Here is an 18,442-nt window from a genome sequence, read left to right on the forward strand (position 1 = left end):
TGTGGGGACCCCCATGAAATCCCCCCTGAGCTTATATTCTACCAGTTTAGGTTAAAAACTTCCCCAAGGTGCAAATTCCTTTCCTTGTCCTTGGACGGTATTGCCGCCACCGCCACCACCAAGTCATTTAAACAAAAATTCAGGGCAATATCACTTGGAACCCCTGAACCCCCAAAATATCCCCCAAGCCTCTTCACCCCCTTTTCTGGGAAGGCTTGAGAATAATATACCAACCAGTTGGTTAGCGATGTGAGCACAGACCAAAACCTTTTGTCTTTGGGACACTAAAAATCAATCAGGTTCTTTAAAGAAGAATTTTATTAATAAAGAAAGAGTAAAAGAATCACACCTGCAAAATCAGGATGGAAGGTAACTTTACAGGATAATAAAAAGATTTAAAACACAGAGGACTCCCCTCTGGAGTCAGCTTCACAGTTACAAAAACAGGAATAAAACTACCTCTTAGCATAGGGAAAATTCACAAGCTAAAACAAAAGATAAAAGCATTCCTCGACCACGGGATGCTATTTGAGGAAGGACTGCTAGGAACAGATGGCGTTCACCTTTCGAAGCGGGGAAAGGCCTTATTTGCACACAGACTGGCTAACCTAGTAAGGAGGGCTTTAAACTAGGTTCGACGGGGACAGGTGAGCAAAGCCCACAGGTAAGTGGGGAACAAGACCTGGGAGATGGGTTGGAAACAGGAGGGAGCACGGGCTATAATGGCAGAGAGGAAGGAGGGTCAGGGCAAAGCTGGGAGGCAAGATCAAACCAGTATCTTAGATGCCTTTATACAAATGCAAGAAGTATGGGTAATAAGCAGGAAGAACTGGAAGTGCTAATAAATAAATACAACTATGACATTATTGGCATTACTGAAACTTGGTGGGATAATACACACGACTGGAATGTTGGTGTGGATGAGTATAGTTTGCTCAGGAAGAATAGACAGGGGAAAAAGGGAGGAGGTGTTGTCTTATGTATTAAAAATGTACACACTTGGACTGAGGTGGAGATGGACATAGGAGACGGAAGGGTGGAGAGTCTCTGGGTTAGGCTAAAAGGGGTAAAAAACACGGGTGATGTCGTGCTGGGAGTCTACTACAGGCCACCTAATCAGGCGGAAGAGGTGGATGAGGCTTTTTTCAAACAACTAACAAAATCATCCACAGCCCAAGATTTGGTGGTGATGGGGGACTTCAACTATCCAGATATATGTTGGGAAAATAACACCGCGGGGCACAGACTATCCAATAAGTTCCTGGAGTGCATTGCAGACAACTTTTTATTTCAGAAAGTTGAAAAAGCTACTAGGGGGGAAGCTGTTCTAGACTTGATTTTAACCAATAGGGAGGAACTTGTTGAGAATTTAAAAGTAGAAGGAAGCTTGGGTGAAAGTGATCATGAAATCATAGAATTTGCAATTCTAAGGAAGGGTAGAAAGGAGTACAGCAGAATAGAGACAATGGATTTCAGGAAGGCGGATTTTGGTAAGCTCAGAGAGCTGATAGGCAAGGTCCCATGGGAATTAAGACTGAGGGGAAAAACAACTGAGGAAAGTTGGCAGTTTTTCAAAGGGACGCTATTAAGGGCCCAAAAGCAAGTTATTCCGATGGTTAGGAAAGATAGAAAATGTGGCAAAAGACCACCTTGGCTTACCCTTGAGATCTTGCGTGACCTACAAAATAAAAAGGCGTCATATAAAAAATGGAAACTAGGTCAGATCACGAAGGATGAATATAGGCAAATAACACAGGAATGCAGAGGCAAGATTAGAAAAGCAAAGGCACAAAATGAACTCAAACTAGCTATGGGAATAAAGGGAAACAAGAAGACTTTTTATCAATACATTAGAAGCAAGAGGAAGACTAAGGACAGGGTAGGCCCACTGCTCAATGAGGAGGGGGAAACAGTAACGGGAGACTTGGAAATGGCAGAGATGCTTAATGACTTCTTTGTTTCGGTCTTCACTGAGAAGTCTGAAGGAATGTCTAGTATAGTGAATGCTTATGGGAAGAGGGTAGGTTTAGAAGAGAAAATAAGGAAGAGCAAGTAAAAAATCACTTAGAAAAGTTAGATGCCTGCAAGTCACCAGGGCCTGATGAAATGCATCCTAGAATACTCAAGGAGTTAATAGAGGAGGTATCTGAGCCTCTAGCTATTATCTTTGGGAAATCATGGGAGACGGGGGAGATTCCAGAAGACTGGAAGGAGGCAAATATAGTGCCCATCTATAAAAAGGGAAATAAAAACAACCCAGGAAACTACAGACCAGTTAGTTTAACTTCTGTGCCAGGGAAGATAATGGAGCAGGTAATCAAAGAAATCATCTGCAAACACTTGGAAGGTGGTAAGGTGATAGGGAATAGCCAGCATGGATTTGTAAAGAACAAATCATGTCAAACTAATCTGATAGCGTTCTTTGATAGGATAACGAGCCTTGTGGATAAGGGAGAAGCGGTGGATGTGATATACCTAGACTTTAGTAAGGCATTTGATACAGTTTCGCATGATATTCTTATAGATAAGCTAGGAAAGTACAATTTAGATGGGGCTACTATAAGGTGGGTGCATAACTGGCTGGATAACCGTACTCAGAGAGTAGTTGTTAATGGCTCCCAATCCTGCTGGAAAGGTATAACAAGTGGGGTTCCGCAGGGGTCCGTTTTGGGACCGGTTCTGTTCAATATCTTCATCAACGATTTAGATGTTGGCATAGAAAGTACGCTTATTAAGTTTGCAGATGATACCAAACTGGGAGGGATTGCAACTGCTCTGGAGGACAGGGTCAAAATTCAAAATGATCTGGACAAATTGGAGAAATGGTCTGAGGTAAACAGGATGAAGTTCAATAAAGATAAATGCAAAGTGCTCCACTTAGGAAGGAACAATCAGTTTCACACATACAGAATGGGAAGAGACTGTCTAGGAAGGAGTATGGCAGAAAGAGATCTAGGGGTCATAGTGGACCACAAGCTTAATATGAGTGAACAGTGTGATACTGTTGCAAAAAAAGCAAACATGATTCTGGGATGCATTAACAGGTGTGTTGTAAACAAGACACGAGAAGTCATTCTTCCGCTTTACTCTGCGCTGGTTAGGCCTCAACTGGAGTATTGTGTCCAGTTCTGGGCACCGCATTTCAAGAAAGATGTGGAGAAATTGGAGAGGGTCCAGAGAAGAGCAACAAGAATGATTAAAGGTCTTGAGAACATGACCTATGAAGGAAGGCTGAAGGAATTGGGTTTGTTTAGTTTGGAAAAGAGAAGACTGAGAGGGGACCTGATAGCAGTTTTCAGGTATCTAAAAGGGTGTCATCAGGAGGAGGGAGAAAACTTGTTCACCTTAGCCTCCAATGATAGAACAAGAAGCAATGGGCTTAAACTGCAGCAAGGGAGATTTAGGTTGGACATTAGGAAAAATTTCCTAACTGTCAGGGCAGTTAAACACTGGAATAGATTGCCTAGGGAAGTTGTGGAATCTCCATCGCTGGAGATATTTAAGAGTAGGTTAGATAAATGTCTATCAGGGATGGTCTAGACAGTATTTGGTCCTGCCATGAGGGCAGGGGACTGGACTCGATGACCTCTCGAGGTCCCTTCCAGTCCTAGAGTCTATGAGTCTATAATCTAACACATTTCCTTACCTTACTTACAATCTTTGTAATCTTAGATGGATCATTTCAGGTATGTTTTCAGGAGATGTTGTCCCTTTCTGGTGTCTCTCTCTGTCCAGAGAGAGACAACAAAGAGAGCACAAACAAACACCCACCTCACATCAGATTTGAAAGTATCTTCTTTCCTTATTGGCCCTTCTGGTCAGGTGCCAGCTAGGTTATTTCAGCTTCTTAACCCCTTACAGCTGAAGCGATTTAGTACAGCTTCCCAGGAGGGATTTTGTTACCTTTATCTCTGTTTATTACAGTGCTGCTGTTCTGACTTCTCTCCTTCAAGTAGTGTCCCTATAGGTGCTCCACTTCACCTGCACATGTGCCTCTTGAGTACTTGATTGGAGGCTTTCAGCTGGCAGTGTCCATTCACCCCACACGTGCACCCTGAGCCTCTTTGTGCCAGACACTGAAGCTTTATAGGGGTGCATGGGCGACCCACTCTCAGTTCCTTCTGAACTGCCTTGGCCGGAAACGGAGCCTTAGTGTGTCCACCATGAGCATGCTTCACCCATTCTATTTTTCCTTAGTGTTAAGATATTTAGTGTAGTGGTTGTTAGTTGTGAGTTTATTTAGATTGTATAGGTAGTGAGGGGATTGTTTGTTCTCTTCTCCCTTTTCCCTCTGGTAAACTTGTTTTCCTGTCAGGGCATGCCAGCTCACTAGGCTTCAAACACTGCCTCTCCTGCTTAGAGGCTGTATCTGTAAGAAACAGCCACTCTAAGTGCATCCACTGCTTGGGGGAGTTCCACATCTCCCAGAAGTGCATGATCTGCTTGCCCTCAAGTCTAGGACAAGGAAGATCAAGCTAAGATGTTCATGATGGAACGCTTCCTGTGACCAGAACTGGGTTAGGAGACATCCCTGTCCATTTGTCCCCAGACAGATTCAGAGCCTCTTCTATCTCATGGCAGGCTTTCCCTAAGGAAGGGAAGACTTTGGAGGCTTATGGGAAGACTCCCCACCCCAAAAGAGGAACATGGAGACTCACATCAAAGAGCCCTCTCCAAAAAGGACCAGGTCCTGGACCAAGTCTGTGGTCTCAGAGAGTACTGTTGAGACCAAGGACTCCTCCACTGATACTCCTCCAAGGAGAAGACATGGCTCTGTTAGGGCCTGGTACCTTCTACCAGCAAAGAGAGCAAGCGTAGGGCATGTCGAGTTTGGCCCAGCCATTGGTACCTATGTGTCCAGCCCAGCTTTCAGTAATGATGCAGCCTGTCCAACTGCCAGTACCAGTGCATTTGGCATCTTCAGCACTGAAGAAACAATAATGCCTCATCTTCAGCTGAGATGCATTCATCGTTGGAACAGCTGGCTTCAGCGACAGTGGCCTCAGCCACCATGTTGGTACAGGATTCCTTCTTGGCACCTCAGGAATTCTGATACTCTAAGAATCTTTAGGTATCAAATGAACCAGAGTCTCTGCTTTTTGTGGTACCGAGCACCTTTCCGTATCAAGACCCCGGTCTCCGGGTTACTGTCCTCCATCACCATAAGAGACTCATCCATTTTCAGCAGGTGCCCCGACGTGGGATGATGTGGAGGATGAAGAAGACTCAATCGATCCCCTCTGTTTCAGTGAGGGATTCACCAACATACCCCTCCAGGAATCCCTTTCTGGCGAGTCAGAAAGAGGATAGTACTGATCACCAACGGTGAAAGAACCAACCCTGTATGGCACCTTCCCTTTCATATGGACCACAGTGACCGTATTGGGACTGCTGGGTGGCCTATTGACAACAGTTTGCCAAACCACCAGTACCATCTCATAGGGAGTTCAAGGTTTCGCACCTCCCCCTTGCCAGCCAGCCCCCACATTGAAGACATTTGAGGAACAGAAGGCTAGGGCAGATGAGGCCACCCCTGAAAGTGCCATCTCATCTTCATTGCTGGATGAGGCAGTCATGCCTCCCTCAGCTTCTATGGCTGATGACTTTCCACCCCAACCCCTCCAAAAAAAGTAAACAGAGAACTGGAGGTTGTATTTTAGATTGGAGAGGGAAAATGACAGGGAGCTAGCCAGAGACAGTGTTGCAGTGGTCAGAGACATGCAGAGGCAACCCCTGGAGACAATACAGAATGAGAATGCTCTGCTGTGGTGCATACTACAAGCTGGCACACAGACAATGCAGTGCCCTTAACCATGTTCTGCAGCCCTGGACAATACAGGGTACAGAACACCAGCATATGTTCCCCCACAGCCATTGTACCCCCCTGCCATTCCCCTCCCTGGCCCAAACTCAGGGAAGTGAGGACAATTGCACTTGGGAGCCCAGCTCTTTTGAGCCATCTAATGCCCCTGCTACACCTCAGGCAACACTGGAAGAGAGAAGAAGCGGCAGAGGCAAGGCATATTCTCGCCTGTGAATTGGAGCCCCGCTCTTAATCCCCCCGTTGCTGTGTGCTGCTCTCCACTGCACTGTGTCACTTTAAAGCTGTGTTTCTTTGTTGTTTTAATTAAAAGCTTTATGTTATTTCTGGTTGCTAAATACTACTAATAAAAAACGTTAAAATTAATTCATAGAGAATCTGCAATACATAATACAGAGAAAATCTCTAAATTTTGCATAAGTTGTATGTTTTTATGAAAGTGTAAAGGCGCACACACAATAAAATGAGGATTGCCAAATGTGCCACTTCTGCCACCCATAAAAGAGACTGCAATGCATGCAATCCATTCTTCTCCTTCCCCCACCCCTGCCCCCAGCATAACAGCTGCATATTTTCAGGCCTGAGACTAAAGATAAGAGCAATAGGCATCCCATTGCCCTGATGTTTCATTTTCTAATGTATGCCTTGCTGTCTGCTCAAACTGGTGAGCATGTCTTTGCATCTAGCATCCCACCCCTTGTTAAGGCTTTTTCCCTTATGCTCATATTGTGCAAAATACGGCATGCAGTTAGGCAAGTTGTTTTCTGCAGCTTTCAACCTAGCCCATAAACAGCACCACCTTCCTTTCAGATGGCCAAATACTCATTCCACTGTCATCTGCAGCTACTGAGGCAATAGTTAAACAGTTCCTTCCTTCTGTCCAAGTGGCCTCTGAGTGGCTTCTTTATCCAGGGAATCAGAGGTTAAGTCATGTTTCCCAGGATAACCAGAGCAATGTCCATACCATTAATGTCCATAGAGACCCTGGGGCAATAGTCTCCTTTATTCATTAAGGTAAATAGGGAGAGTTTCAAAAGAAATTGTATTCATGGACTTTTCCAGAGGCCTCTGCATTTATATTTGTGAACCTGCCATGGTGGTCACGCAGGCCTTGGAGAACCATGGAGAAATACCCCTTTCTGTTTATAAGCAGTGTGGGCTGATGGGGGAGCCATCCAACCCTCCCACTCCCCACCCCCTTACCATGCCGCTCAGAGCACCAGGACTGGCATCCATGCCTCCTGGCTGGAGCCAGCCATGCTGCTGCACAGTCTGGAGCACTGGAGCAGGCTGACGGTTCTCGCAATCACACTGCCAGGCAGGAGCTCGCAGCCCCACCTCCCAGAGCACTGTTGGCACAGCGAGCTGAGGCTGCAGGGGATGGGAGACAGCAGGGGAGGGGCTGGGGACTAGCCTCACCAGCTGGGAGCTCAAGGGTCAGGCAGGACGGTCCCGTGGTTTTCCCGCCTCTGCAATAGGCACATGAGTCCTATCTGTTGCCTCAGTACAATTTTGTGAGCCACATGAATGCAAAGCCATCAGTAATCTTCTAAGCATTACCGAACTTTATAACCAGTGCAACAGTACCTTAGGCATGGCATCACACGCCTGCATAACAATGGCCTCAACAGTTGGTCTCCCTATGCCAAATTGGTTGACTATGGACTGGTAATGTTCAGGGGTGGCCAACCTCCAGACAGAAAGGGTGACCCACTTCTCAACAGCTATGGAGAGCTGAAAGTTGGTATGCTGCCGCTGCAGCTCCAGAGCAGTTCAGCACATATCTCAAAAAAGGTTGCCTTCACCATCCTGAAATTCTCCCACCACTGCTGGTCATCCCAGATCTGGAGAATGATCCTTCTCCACCAATCGACTCTGGTTTCCTGAACCCAGAAATGGTGCTGCTCTGTGTGAAACTACTCCACGAACAGCTCCTGTAGTAGCAGTTCCTCAGTGTCTCCTTCATCCTCCTTTTTCCGCTGCTGCTGCTGCTGCAGCCACATCATCTGTTTGGTAGTGTGGCAGGTTAAGTCCAGAACCAAGTCCACTCAGCTTTGAGAGCACAAATAAAGTCAAACAGCCTGTGTATTCACGGTTGCCAACATAGCACCATGGTGCATTGTCGGGTCCATGCTGGCTTACAGCAATTTGAAATTGGCACTAGTCTGCCCAGAAAGAGAAGAAGGAAGGGATGGACAGAGCAGAATTATAGGATTTTTTAAATTTGATGCCAAGTCCCAGAATTCCACTGGCTTCTGCCTGGCTTCCACTATGCATTTGCAATGCACAATGAGAGCAATTACACACTGCTTAGTAGTGAGGCTGAGGTTAGTATACAACAGGGATCAAGCAGCCTTTCAGCAGTGGTGTGCCAAGTCTTCATTTATTCGTTCTAATTTAAGGCTTTGCGTGCCAGTAATATTTTTTAATGTTTTTAGAAGGTCTCTTTCTATAAGTCTGTAGTATATAATTAAACTATTGTTCGTATGTAAAGTAAATAAGATTTTTAAAACATTTAAGAAGCTTCATTTAAAATTAAACTGCAGAGCCCCCCATACTGGTGGCCAAGATCCGGGCAGTGTGAGTGCCACTGAAAATCAGCTTGTGTGCTGCCTTTGGCACGTGTGCCATAGATTGCCTGCCCCGGTATACAACAAGACCCCACCACATGTATGCAATGATGTGAATTGAAAGAGGGCATAGCCATCCCATATACACACTATTGGTATGGCTTACATAGTGCACGCCAACTAGTGCATGTCAACTTGGTATGAAATAAACCCCCTATGCAGAGAAGGCCTCAGAGTGCTTTTGTAAAGAAAACAAGTAACATAACCTCTCTCAGCATAGCTTTGGGCCTTGTGTCTTATTGACTGCATCAAAAAACGGAAAGTCCTCTTTTAGTTCTTATCAAAGGGGCTTTTGATCCGCTCTTCCTTGGGAATGTGCATAGAAGCTTTTATCTGGGTACAAGATTGTCATCATCAAGTTAATGGCATCTAAGGAGATTCTGCCAATAGTTTGTTCTCCTTGAGGTCCGCAGGTTAACTTCTTTCAGAAATGTAGCCATCCTTAGTTACTCCACTTCTCTCTGGAGAATCTTACTTTTGGGGAGGAGGAGGCTAAGTAAGAAGACATGAAGGGTGGGAATTTTCAAAAGCCTCTAACTTTGAGGCAATTGAGTCAATGCAGAGCAGTTTTGAAAATCCCATCATGGTTCTTTTGGAGGACATGGGTCATGTTGCTACAGTCAGCCACAAACACTGGAGCTGTCAACATCAGTTTGAAGACTGAGTGCAGAATTGACAAAGCACTTTCACATTATCTTACTGGATTTAAAGAAATGGTTGATTTTGATAAGGCTGAAACACTATAAACAGTTTGTAATTTTCATGTTTCCATTACAGAGTTTTGGCAGATCAGTGAAGGTGGCAATGTATGCGCCAAATGAGCCTGTTCTTGACTATAACATGGTGATTATCTTTGTAATGGCTGTGGGCACTGTTGCAATTGGAGGCTATTGGGCAGGAAGCAGGGATGTGAAAAAGTAAGTAGAGCAAATTGAGTGCCATGTTGTGCAGATATTCCTGAGTTCTGTTATGGTTCAAAGAATGCTTAGCAAACATGATTCAGAGAAGCCCAAAGCAGCACTCCTCCAGCTGTTGGGGTGGCTGTGCTTGTGTGTCTGAAATGGGAAAACACTAAAGTGATAAATATATGTATGAGCAAGCCTAACAATGACCTTTGGAGTTACTTCAGTATAATTTGAATTTACGGTATTTTGGTGTCTCAGTTTACAAGGAAAAAATTTGGAGCATGTTTTAAAAATATTAAAAAGAAGAATCCAGCTGAAATGTTAGTCTTCCTATCTAGGCCTCTGTGAGGGCTCCTTTAGGCTTTTCTTGGTGTTTTTCAGTTCACAGAAGATATTTTAGATGACTTTTTTTTCTTACTAGTATAATTTCATTTAGAGAGATTTATTTATCAACCTAATGATAATTTTAGTGCAAGAAATACAAAAAATTTTTTAATCAAATGTTGACTAAAATGTGAATGTTTTGCAGCGTGTGTTGAGCATCTCTTCATATTTTTAAATATTAAATATTTAATTTTTTAAACACTATGTTCATTGAGACCCTTTGCTGAAATTTTACATATTCTCTTTCCTAAGAAGAAAAAGTTGTTCTCCATTGACTTCAGTGGGGCTTCATGCAGGCCCAAGTGTCGTCCCATTCTCATCATCTTCCTCCCTTGCCTCATCTTCCTGTGTCGTGCACCATGAAGAATTGGAGCCTTTGTCTGTTCACTGCAGGATCTGATTATAGACATGCTGCTCTCTTTCAGGCGATACATGAAGCACAAACGAGATGATGGGGCAGAAAAACATGATGATGAAACAGTTGATGTCACTCCCATCATGATCTGTGTATTTGTGGTGATGTGCTGCTCTATGCTGGTCCTTCTTTATTTCTTCTATGACCACTTAGGTGCTTTTTTAATTATATTTCTATAAAATTGTCTTATTTTACACTGTCAGACTATTATCCTTTAAAGTGCATGCCTAGTTTGAAAAGTGATTGTAAAAATGGGTACCAGTTCATAAACAGGTTAGATTCGTTTGTTTAGAGTCTCATCTACTTATTCCAGTGACAGACGTGCTTTTTACTACTTCTGGTAGCTCTGAAGGACTTCCACATTTCTTTAGGGGTGAACTGGACGTGGTGGATTCCCCATTGCTTGAAGTTTTTATTCAAGGTTCCAAAATATCTGCTGTAGCTTAACCATGAGTTCTAGGCTTGATGCGTGTATTGCTGGTGTTATGGAAGCATTCAGACTAGAGGATCATAATGGTCCTTTTTGGCCTTAAAATCTATGAATCCCCACTTAGATATGGAATTCAATGCCCTATGCTCTTGGTCTTGTCTGGAGAATTCTGTGTAATAGAATTGTATAATCTGATTTCTGTTAGTTATTTTAATGTTATTAAAACATGGAAAGTAGCATCAGATTTTATACATAATACACTTATCATGTAATTCAGAAAGTTACTTTTAAATTATATGATCACTTCAGAAGGGGACCTGGAAATGTAGCTTGAAGGTTTAATGCACTGAAATGAGCTCCAGCTAATAACCATTAAAGGCTTTGTAGAGCAATATGTTTTTATGCCCCATCTTTATGTAAGGAATGGAATAAGAAAATCCTGTTATATCAACATATTAATAAAACTGATTACCAAAACTCACACAGTGACCAAATTAATATGTGACCAGTAAAGTGGTAAATAGCTGTCCATTTTTTGGTATAATTTAATGACAGACAGCTGAGTATTTGCAAGATACAGCTTATCTATTAATAACTGCATGCAACAAAGTCTATTGCATAAGAGCAATGGGCAGCTAACAGAAGATGAGCTAGATAGACTTCAACAATATTTGAGTAGTAAGAGACCTTGGATGCAAACAGTAATACTTCAGAATCCCCTTGGAAGTTTAACCTTTTATCTATAGAACTGTAAACAACCTCTTCCCTGCCTTACCACTGGCTGTTGTGTTGCATGAACAAGTAACTTTTCATTTACCTGCGTAATCTCACTAGATAGCAATGATGGCTTTTAATCTACTTTTTAATATGGTTTTCTTTTCTGGAGATATGGAGAGCCACATGGTTGAGATGAGAGGGACAGTGTCTGGTATCCTACCATCACTTATTAATTTTACTCTTTCAGTCTACGTTATTATAGGGATTTTCTGCCTGGCTGCCTCCATTGGTCTCTACAGTTGTCTGTCTCCCTTTGTAAGAAGATTCCCATTGGGGAAGTGCAGGTATTTGACCATTTGCATACTTTTTAAAGTAAAAAATGTGTTTCATGAAGTCTTAGAGTATGTGATGCTTCCCTTGGGTGTTAGGTCAGAGTTAGACTTGGATTGTTGCTGCAAAATTAAAAATGTTAAACTGAAAAGGGGTAATTGTGCCAAAAGTCAGGAGCCAGTATGAGTGGTTGTTTTCCAGTATGCCTATATGTTGTTCAAAGCTTTACCTAAAGTGCCCTTGATATTCCCTTTGTCTGTTAATGTTTACATGGTATCTTTTCCACTTTCAGAATCCCTGACAACAACTTGCCATATTTTCACAAGCGTCCGCAGGTCCGGATGTTGCTTCTGGCTGTGTTTTGTATCTCTATTAGTGTGGTTTGGGGAGTCTTCAGAAATGAAGATCAGTAAGTCCAGGCTTTACTTTCCACACTGAGTCACTGTAATACTGAATACTTTGTGTTGTCCAAGAGAACAAGTTAACAGACCCCCTCAAAAGCCTGTGTTGATACTGCTCCAGAATTCAGGAAGGGAGGAGGGGCTGCAGAATTTAGGCAGAATTTAGGAAATTGTCAACCACATCTTCCAGGAACTGAGTACTTCTTCTCTGCACTGTATTCTGAGCCCACAGACCCATGGTTCATAAAGCTATACCTGCTACCAAAGCTAGATTTTCATAGGCACAGCACATTGTGCTGCCACTGGGGTCCTGGGTGGTCTTACACTTTGCAGGGCTTCAGCCTTCCAGAATGGGAATGGAAATTAGGCCATGAGTTCCACTGCTGGGTGGATCCTCCTCCTCCAGTCTCAGTGCTGCACAGGGATATAGGACTGGCCCATGATTTGGATATGTGGCTCCAGGTGTTTGTTCGGAATGGTTCATCTGGGCTGTTGTTAAAACCATTACTCATTTGGTATAGATCACTTAATTACTAATTCTCCTTCGAGTTCTTGTCCGTATGCATGTTCCACTAACTGTGCACATGTGCCTCATGCACTCAAGTTCAGAGTCTTTTGGCCAGCAGTATCTGTATGTTAGAACTCTGCAGTGGGACTGGGCTCCCACGGGTCCCACAGGACCCACTGCCATAATAGTGGGAGCAAGTAAAATGTATTTTTTTTGTGGGCGGGTTTGGGTGGGCAAAAAAACCAAACTGCTGTAATTTGTGGGAAAATGCCAAATCTCTCGTCAATTTACTATAAAAATTGTGTCTGAATTCCATTTCCATATATATATATATATATATATATATATATATATATATATATTACCAACTGTTGGGGGGTTATTTTTGGTTGTTTGTTTTTTTTTTTGAAGTAACGTGGGGGAATATCTCTCTCTCTTGCTGGATTTGCAGGATCTGAGGTCTTTGCATGTGGGAACAGCATAAAAATGCAAGAACAATGCAGGAATGGCTGGGAGTGGCAGGATGGGAATGAGATTAGGGGCTTGTACTAGCCAAGATGGGCAGGGATGGTGTCTCTAGCCTCTGTCTGCCAGAAGCTGGGAATGGGCGCCACGGGACAGATCACTTGATGATTACCTGTTCTGTTCATTCCCTCTGAAGCACCTGGCATTGATCACTGTCAGAAGATAGGATACTGGGCTAGGTGAACCTTTGGTCTGACCAAGTATGGCCGTTCTTATGTTATGTTCTAATAGCGTGCTGTAACATTTTTGTATTTTTATGTCTGATTTTGTAAGTAGTTTTTAAGTGAGGTTAAACTTGGAGTACACAAGACAAATCAGACTCCTGAAAGGGGTACAGTAGTATGGAAAGATTGAGAGCCACTTAGTTAAAGCACTGCAGACCTTTATGGGTATCTCTACACAGCAACTAGACACTTGCAGAAGGCCTGTGCCAGCCAATTCGGGTTCCCCAGGCTCGGGCTGCAGGTCTGTTTCATTGCTATGTAGATTTCTGGGCTTGGGACACATGGTTGGTTTTTTCCCCTAAAGTAAAATTATTCTTGGCTACCTAGAAATTTGGAACAGTAACTGAACTGATATGATCAGATAAAATGAAAATATTTGACTCTCTGTAAGAATATAAGCTTTTACAGCATGCAGAGGAGCCAAGATAAGACCCAGTGTAACTTACCTAAATACAGATTGCTGTAGATAAGTTCCTGTTCTTTTAATAGTGGCAAACTTTTGAGCAGTTCATTTTAAATTATCCCAGTTAGTACATACAGCTGAACCAAACACCTCATGGTCTCTCCCTACTTCTCAGCAAATAGCAGATTGTTGTGATGAGGTCTCATGTTACTAAGAATTCAGTACTGAAGCACATTTATTGGTATTACTGCAAATAAATAAAGCTAAATTGTATCTGCCAAAATAAATGAACAAAGTATGTTTTATAATACAATGTCCTTTTTATTCTCATGTTTGTTACTTCCTTGCTAATCCTCAATAGGTCTACAGGTAAAGTTGCAAAATTGAATTTGGATTAAATACAGGCAGAAATATGAAAATTTTTTCCTAGATTGTATCAATATAAATACATGAAATACCCCAACTTGACATTAGAAATGCATTTTAAATATATAGTATGATGTAATAGCTCACTATATAAATTATAATTTCTCTTCAGTAGCACTGCAAACAGTAATAGCTTTCACAAACACACTAACTTATTGAAAAGGTCACAGTGATTAAAAACTGTGTACTGGCAATGAATGTTTAATAGTCTTTCTCGGTCTGTTTTGATATCCAGGTTCTAGGCTCTTGACAGAAAGTGGAGGAGGGGTATGTGGGTAGAAGACAACTAGGGCCGCTCTAGGCACCAGCATTCCAAGTATGTGCTTGGGGCGGCCCTTTTCAAGGGGCAGCATTCCGGCTCTTTCGAGGTGGCACTTTTCAAGGGGCAGCACTCCGGCCCCACCCTTTTTTCTTTTTTGCTTGGGGCAGCAAAAAACCTGGAGGCAGCCCTGAAGACAACTACAGAAGTTAATTAGTTTTCATAGACTTAATTGGCATGCACAAAATGCACAGTATCTACTACAGTTTTCCTTATTGTCATAACAGATAAGGCACTAGGTACTAAATTTTACATCTGTCTCAGTTTTTTAGCCTATTATAAAGGTTAATTCAAAAGAGAGAAAAAGATAACACTAATAATGTGTCTATGTAACATGCGTTCTTTGCCCAAACTGGTGGTAAGCAACTATTCCGAATGTGGTTGAGAGAGCCTGATTTGGATTGGCTCTTTTTGTGCCTCCTGCAGGAAGGTAACGTTCTTGTCTCTCTAGGTGGGCATGGGTTTTGCAAGATGCTCTAGGAATCGCCTTCTGCCTTTACATGCTGAAAACAATCCGCCTACCTACATTCAAGGTATGGAAACCGTGCAAGTGCCAAAATAAAGAACCTGCTCAGACATGGTGTATGAAAGGGCAGTTTTTGATTACACACATTGATTTGGAAACACATTTCTGGTTTTAACTTGTGCTGTGTGTGGATTGGGGTAAACGTGGACAAAGAAATTTGAGAAATCAAATGGCCTGACATTCAGTAGAGAGCTGGCCGCTAACAGAAAATAGCCCCTATCTGAAAGTACCAACTACTATCATATAAGTGTGAGGTAAGATTTTGGGAAAGGGGTGTCCATGCAGGACCAGGACAAAGGGATAAGAACGAAATGTGCTTGTGCCCTCTCTACCATTGATGCAGTGCTCCGCTTTAGATTCTTCCATAGCTTTCAGATTCATGGAGACAAAAAGACACTTGAAGGGCCAGAGTATTCATATTGGATCTTGGACTGTCCAAGTGCGTAAGTGGAGTCAGATTTGTACCTGTTGCGATTGCTAGATTATCTTTCTAGACACATCTACAAACGTCTTGAATCTTGATGTCTGATCAGGATGACCCTTGCCAGAGCCCCCAGCATAGTTCTTTAGGCCTCGGACTGTTACACTTAGAAGAGCTTCTGAAGGAGAAAAGAAAAACAAACCCATCATTTCACGGTGCAGTCTCACATGAATGTTCTTTTAATTTTTGTAAAATTCATCATTGGAGCTTTCATTTGTCTATGAAGAGTTTGTTCCCATGATGCAGATTCCCTCGCTGATATATCCCTGTTGTATTACTCCTTTTTGTATCCTGGCAACATTCTCATTGTTTGGACTATGTAAAAACATACAATAGGGGTGTGGAATGTGCTTTGGTTTTTATGGGTCCCACGTCTCTGAATTGGGTACTATCCCAGATCTTGACTTTCCTCTTCTTTTCAGTGGAATGTTTGTGTCCTCCAGCTGATCATTCTAGGTCAGACTGACCCCTCCATCTCTTACTGTAAGTGGCTGCCATAGCAGATTTTCTCACTGGGCTAGGAAGATGGGCAACTTGACTGGGTGAAAACTACTGTCAGAGGCCCAGCACAGATTGGCCAGGATAGTGTTATAGCTACTGCTGTCTAGCAGAATCTGTCCTCCAGAGCTTTCCCATAATTCCTAACAAATCAAAATTGCAGCATATTTAGACTTCATAGAGCAAGCATATTTCATGGCAGGAATTCTATTGGGAGGAAGTGTACAGTGTCATGTCTGAAGGATAACACAGTTATACATTGTATGCAGGGACATATGTTATATTTGTGCAGAGTTGAATTCAGGGAAATACATGAGTATATTGAATAAATCTTGTAAACTGAATACTCTTGAACTGCTAACTGTAAATTTATTTCCATTAGCTAGCACAGAATAAATAAAATATTCACTGTAGCTCTCATCTTTCCCCCAGGGTTGCACCTTGCTCCTGATGGTTCTTTTTGTGTATGATGTGTTCTTCGTATTCATCACACCTTTTCTAACAAAGGTATATACAGTGTGTCTCCAGTACTTGCTGTTCAGAATAGACTGTAACCCAACAGCATATTTCTATGTGTTGTTCTTAGATTATCCAGACATGCCGGTTTACAGTTTCCTCTCTTTTTTCTTTAGACAGGGCAGAGTATAATGGTGGAGGTGGCTGCGGGCCCGACTGACTCTGCCACTCATGAAAAGGTACTGTATGCATTTTGAAAATATGAGACTATCTACCAGCTATTAACCTATGAGGCTTTCAGCTTCTGAAAGAGTCAGACCACAAAGAGCTGCTGAAATGGCCTGGCACTTCTAGTGCTGCTAGTTTCAAAAATATTTGGCGTGGAAATATAAAGCACTGCAGAGCTTCATGGGAATCCACAGCATTCTCAGACGTAAAATTTTAAGTAACTTTCTTCAGTAGGTCCAATGTCGTCACATCTTGAATTGTAAGTTTTTAATGCAGGGAAATTTATATGCTGCTGTATTTGCAAAGAACTGTGTAACCATAATAATATTTAATATTGTTAATATCTACCGAGGTAGGTGTATTTCTTCCATTTCCATGGTCAGAACAATATGCACGCTACCATGACATGAAAAAGCACAGTGTAGTAAGGAAGATATGGCTTTTGGTGTGCAGAGCAATGAGTGGCACAAGCTATTCATCACTTACGTAGTCCATTTAAATAAAAATCATTTAAGTTTAAAAAAAAAAATCTTCAAACAGTACATGTTTTTTTTCCAAGATTTTAAGAAAGTCACTGAACTGGTGGAAGTCATTGTCTAAGCAGCTAGAATCAAAATTTGTTGAAGTGCTCAGTTAACTTTTGGGAGGAATAGTCTTCTCTGAGGGGGCAGAAGAGTGTTTCCTCATTTTGGTTTATTCGACTAGTTCAATTTGATAACTAGTTAATTCAAAGCTGAGAAACCGAATGAGAGTTGAAAAAGTAGGAAAGCTTGTTTTCTTTTTCCCATCTATGAATTAAAATAAGATATAAGACAATGAGATCTACTAATTCTAAAATCTTGAAGAGACATGGTGACCAGAAACAATCAGTTCACTTCACTAACTACAGATAATATTTCCTTTGTTTAATAGGAGTTAGTTTTAAATGCAAAACATGTTAAGGAAAAAAAAAGGTAAGTTTATATATCCAGCTCATTGGAGGTAGTTTTATTTAACTAGGTAAAATATATTTCAAATGCTTGGGTTTTGGATTTTTAATTGATTTTCAGTTTCCACACACATGCAGCTTGACACAAATTCCAAGTTTAAAAAAAAATCATCTAGCAAATAAGTGTATTAGTCACCATTTTCTCGTATAATAATAAATGTAAAACTTAAGAATCTGAATAGATGAATGGGAAGCAATATAATTCTTAAATAAATGTATATAGCTACAATGTATCCTCCTGGTTAGCAAAAAATACCAAATTATACAAACCACCGAGAACCACCTTTTCTTTAGGAAAATAATTACAAAATACAAATGTTCAGCAGGTTTAAAATCAATGATTTAAAGCGAGATTTTCTGCTTGGTGATTTTAATCAATCCGCCCTGTTCAAGGGAGCTCAGTAAAATGAAGAATAACGCTCAGATAATACTCACTCATATATGTAGGTTTCATATGTTTAAAGTCTGCATACCCAGTATGACAAGACAGACGTATTTGATACTATCAGTACATGGGTGTAACCTTTCTACTTTATAAAACATGTCTTCTCTCATTTCCAAGCTCCCCATGGTCCTGAAGGTTCCAAGGCTGAACTTTTCACCGTTGGCTCTTTGTGACAGGCCTTTTTCCCTCCTAGGATTTGGAGACATCTTAGTTCCAGGTATTTCTGATTGTTTTCCTAAGCAATATGATGCAAAGGGAAAAGTTCTTATTGACACGTCTCCCTTCTCCCTCAATTCCCACTCCCAAGTGGTAAATTTGACCTGACCTCTCCCAAGCTGGTGTATTCATAAACATACCCCTTTTTCCTTTGGCTCTGCTCTGT

At 41.9% G+C, this 18,442-nt stretch overlaps 1 protein-coding gene across 4 annotated transcripts in view; it reads left to right on the plus strand.

The window, feature by feature from the left end:
* Positions 1 to 18,442, plus strand: part of SPPL2B (signal peptide peptidase like 2B) — a 128,188-nt gene that overhangs the window by 98,116 nt on the left and 11,630 nt on the right. For all 4 annotated transcript variants that reach the window (XM_030540830.1, XM_030540833.1, XM_030540832.1 and 1 more), the window contains 8 exons: positions 9,229 to 9,368; positions 10,166 to 10,308; positions 11,550 to 11,646; positions 11,925 to 12,041; positions 14,890 to 14,971; positions 16,376 to 16,450; positions 16,576 to 16,638; positions 18,178 to 18,277. In XM_030540830.1, the coding sequence (XP_030396690.1) occupies positions 9,229 to 9,368; positions 10,166 to 10,308; positions 11,550 to 11,646; positions 11,925 to 12,041; positions 14,890 to 14,971; positions 16,376 to 16,450; positions 16,576 to 16,638; positions 18,178 to 18,277 (817 nt within the window). The remainder of the gene's footprint in view (positions 1 to 9,228; positions 9,369 to 10,165; positions 10,309 to 11,549; positions 11,647 to 11,924; positions 12,042 to 14,889; positions 14,972 to 16,375; positions 16,451 to 16,575; positions 16,639 to 18,177; positions 18,278 to 18,442) is intronic.

This window comes from Gopherus evgoodei, chromosome 22 (assembly GCF_007399415.2).
Source record: "Gopherus evgoodei ecotype Sinaloan lineage chromosome 22, rGopEvg1_v1.p, whole genome shotgun sequence".
In the NCBI taxonomy this organism is placed as follows: domain Eukaryota; kingdom Metazoa; phylum Chordata; order Testudines; family Testudinidae; genus Gopherus; species Gopherus evgoodei.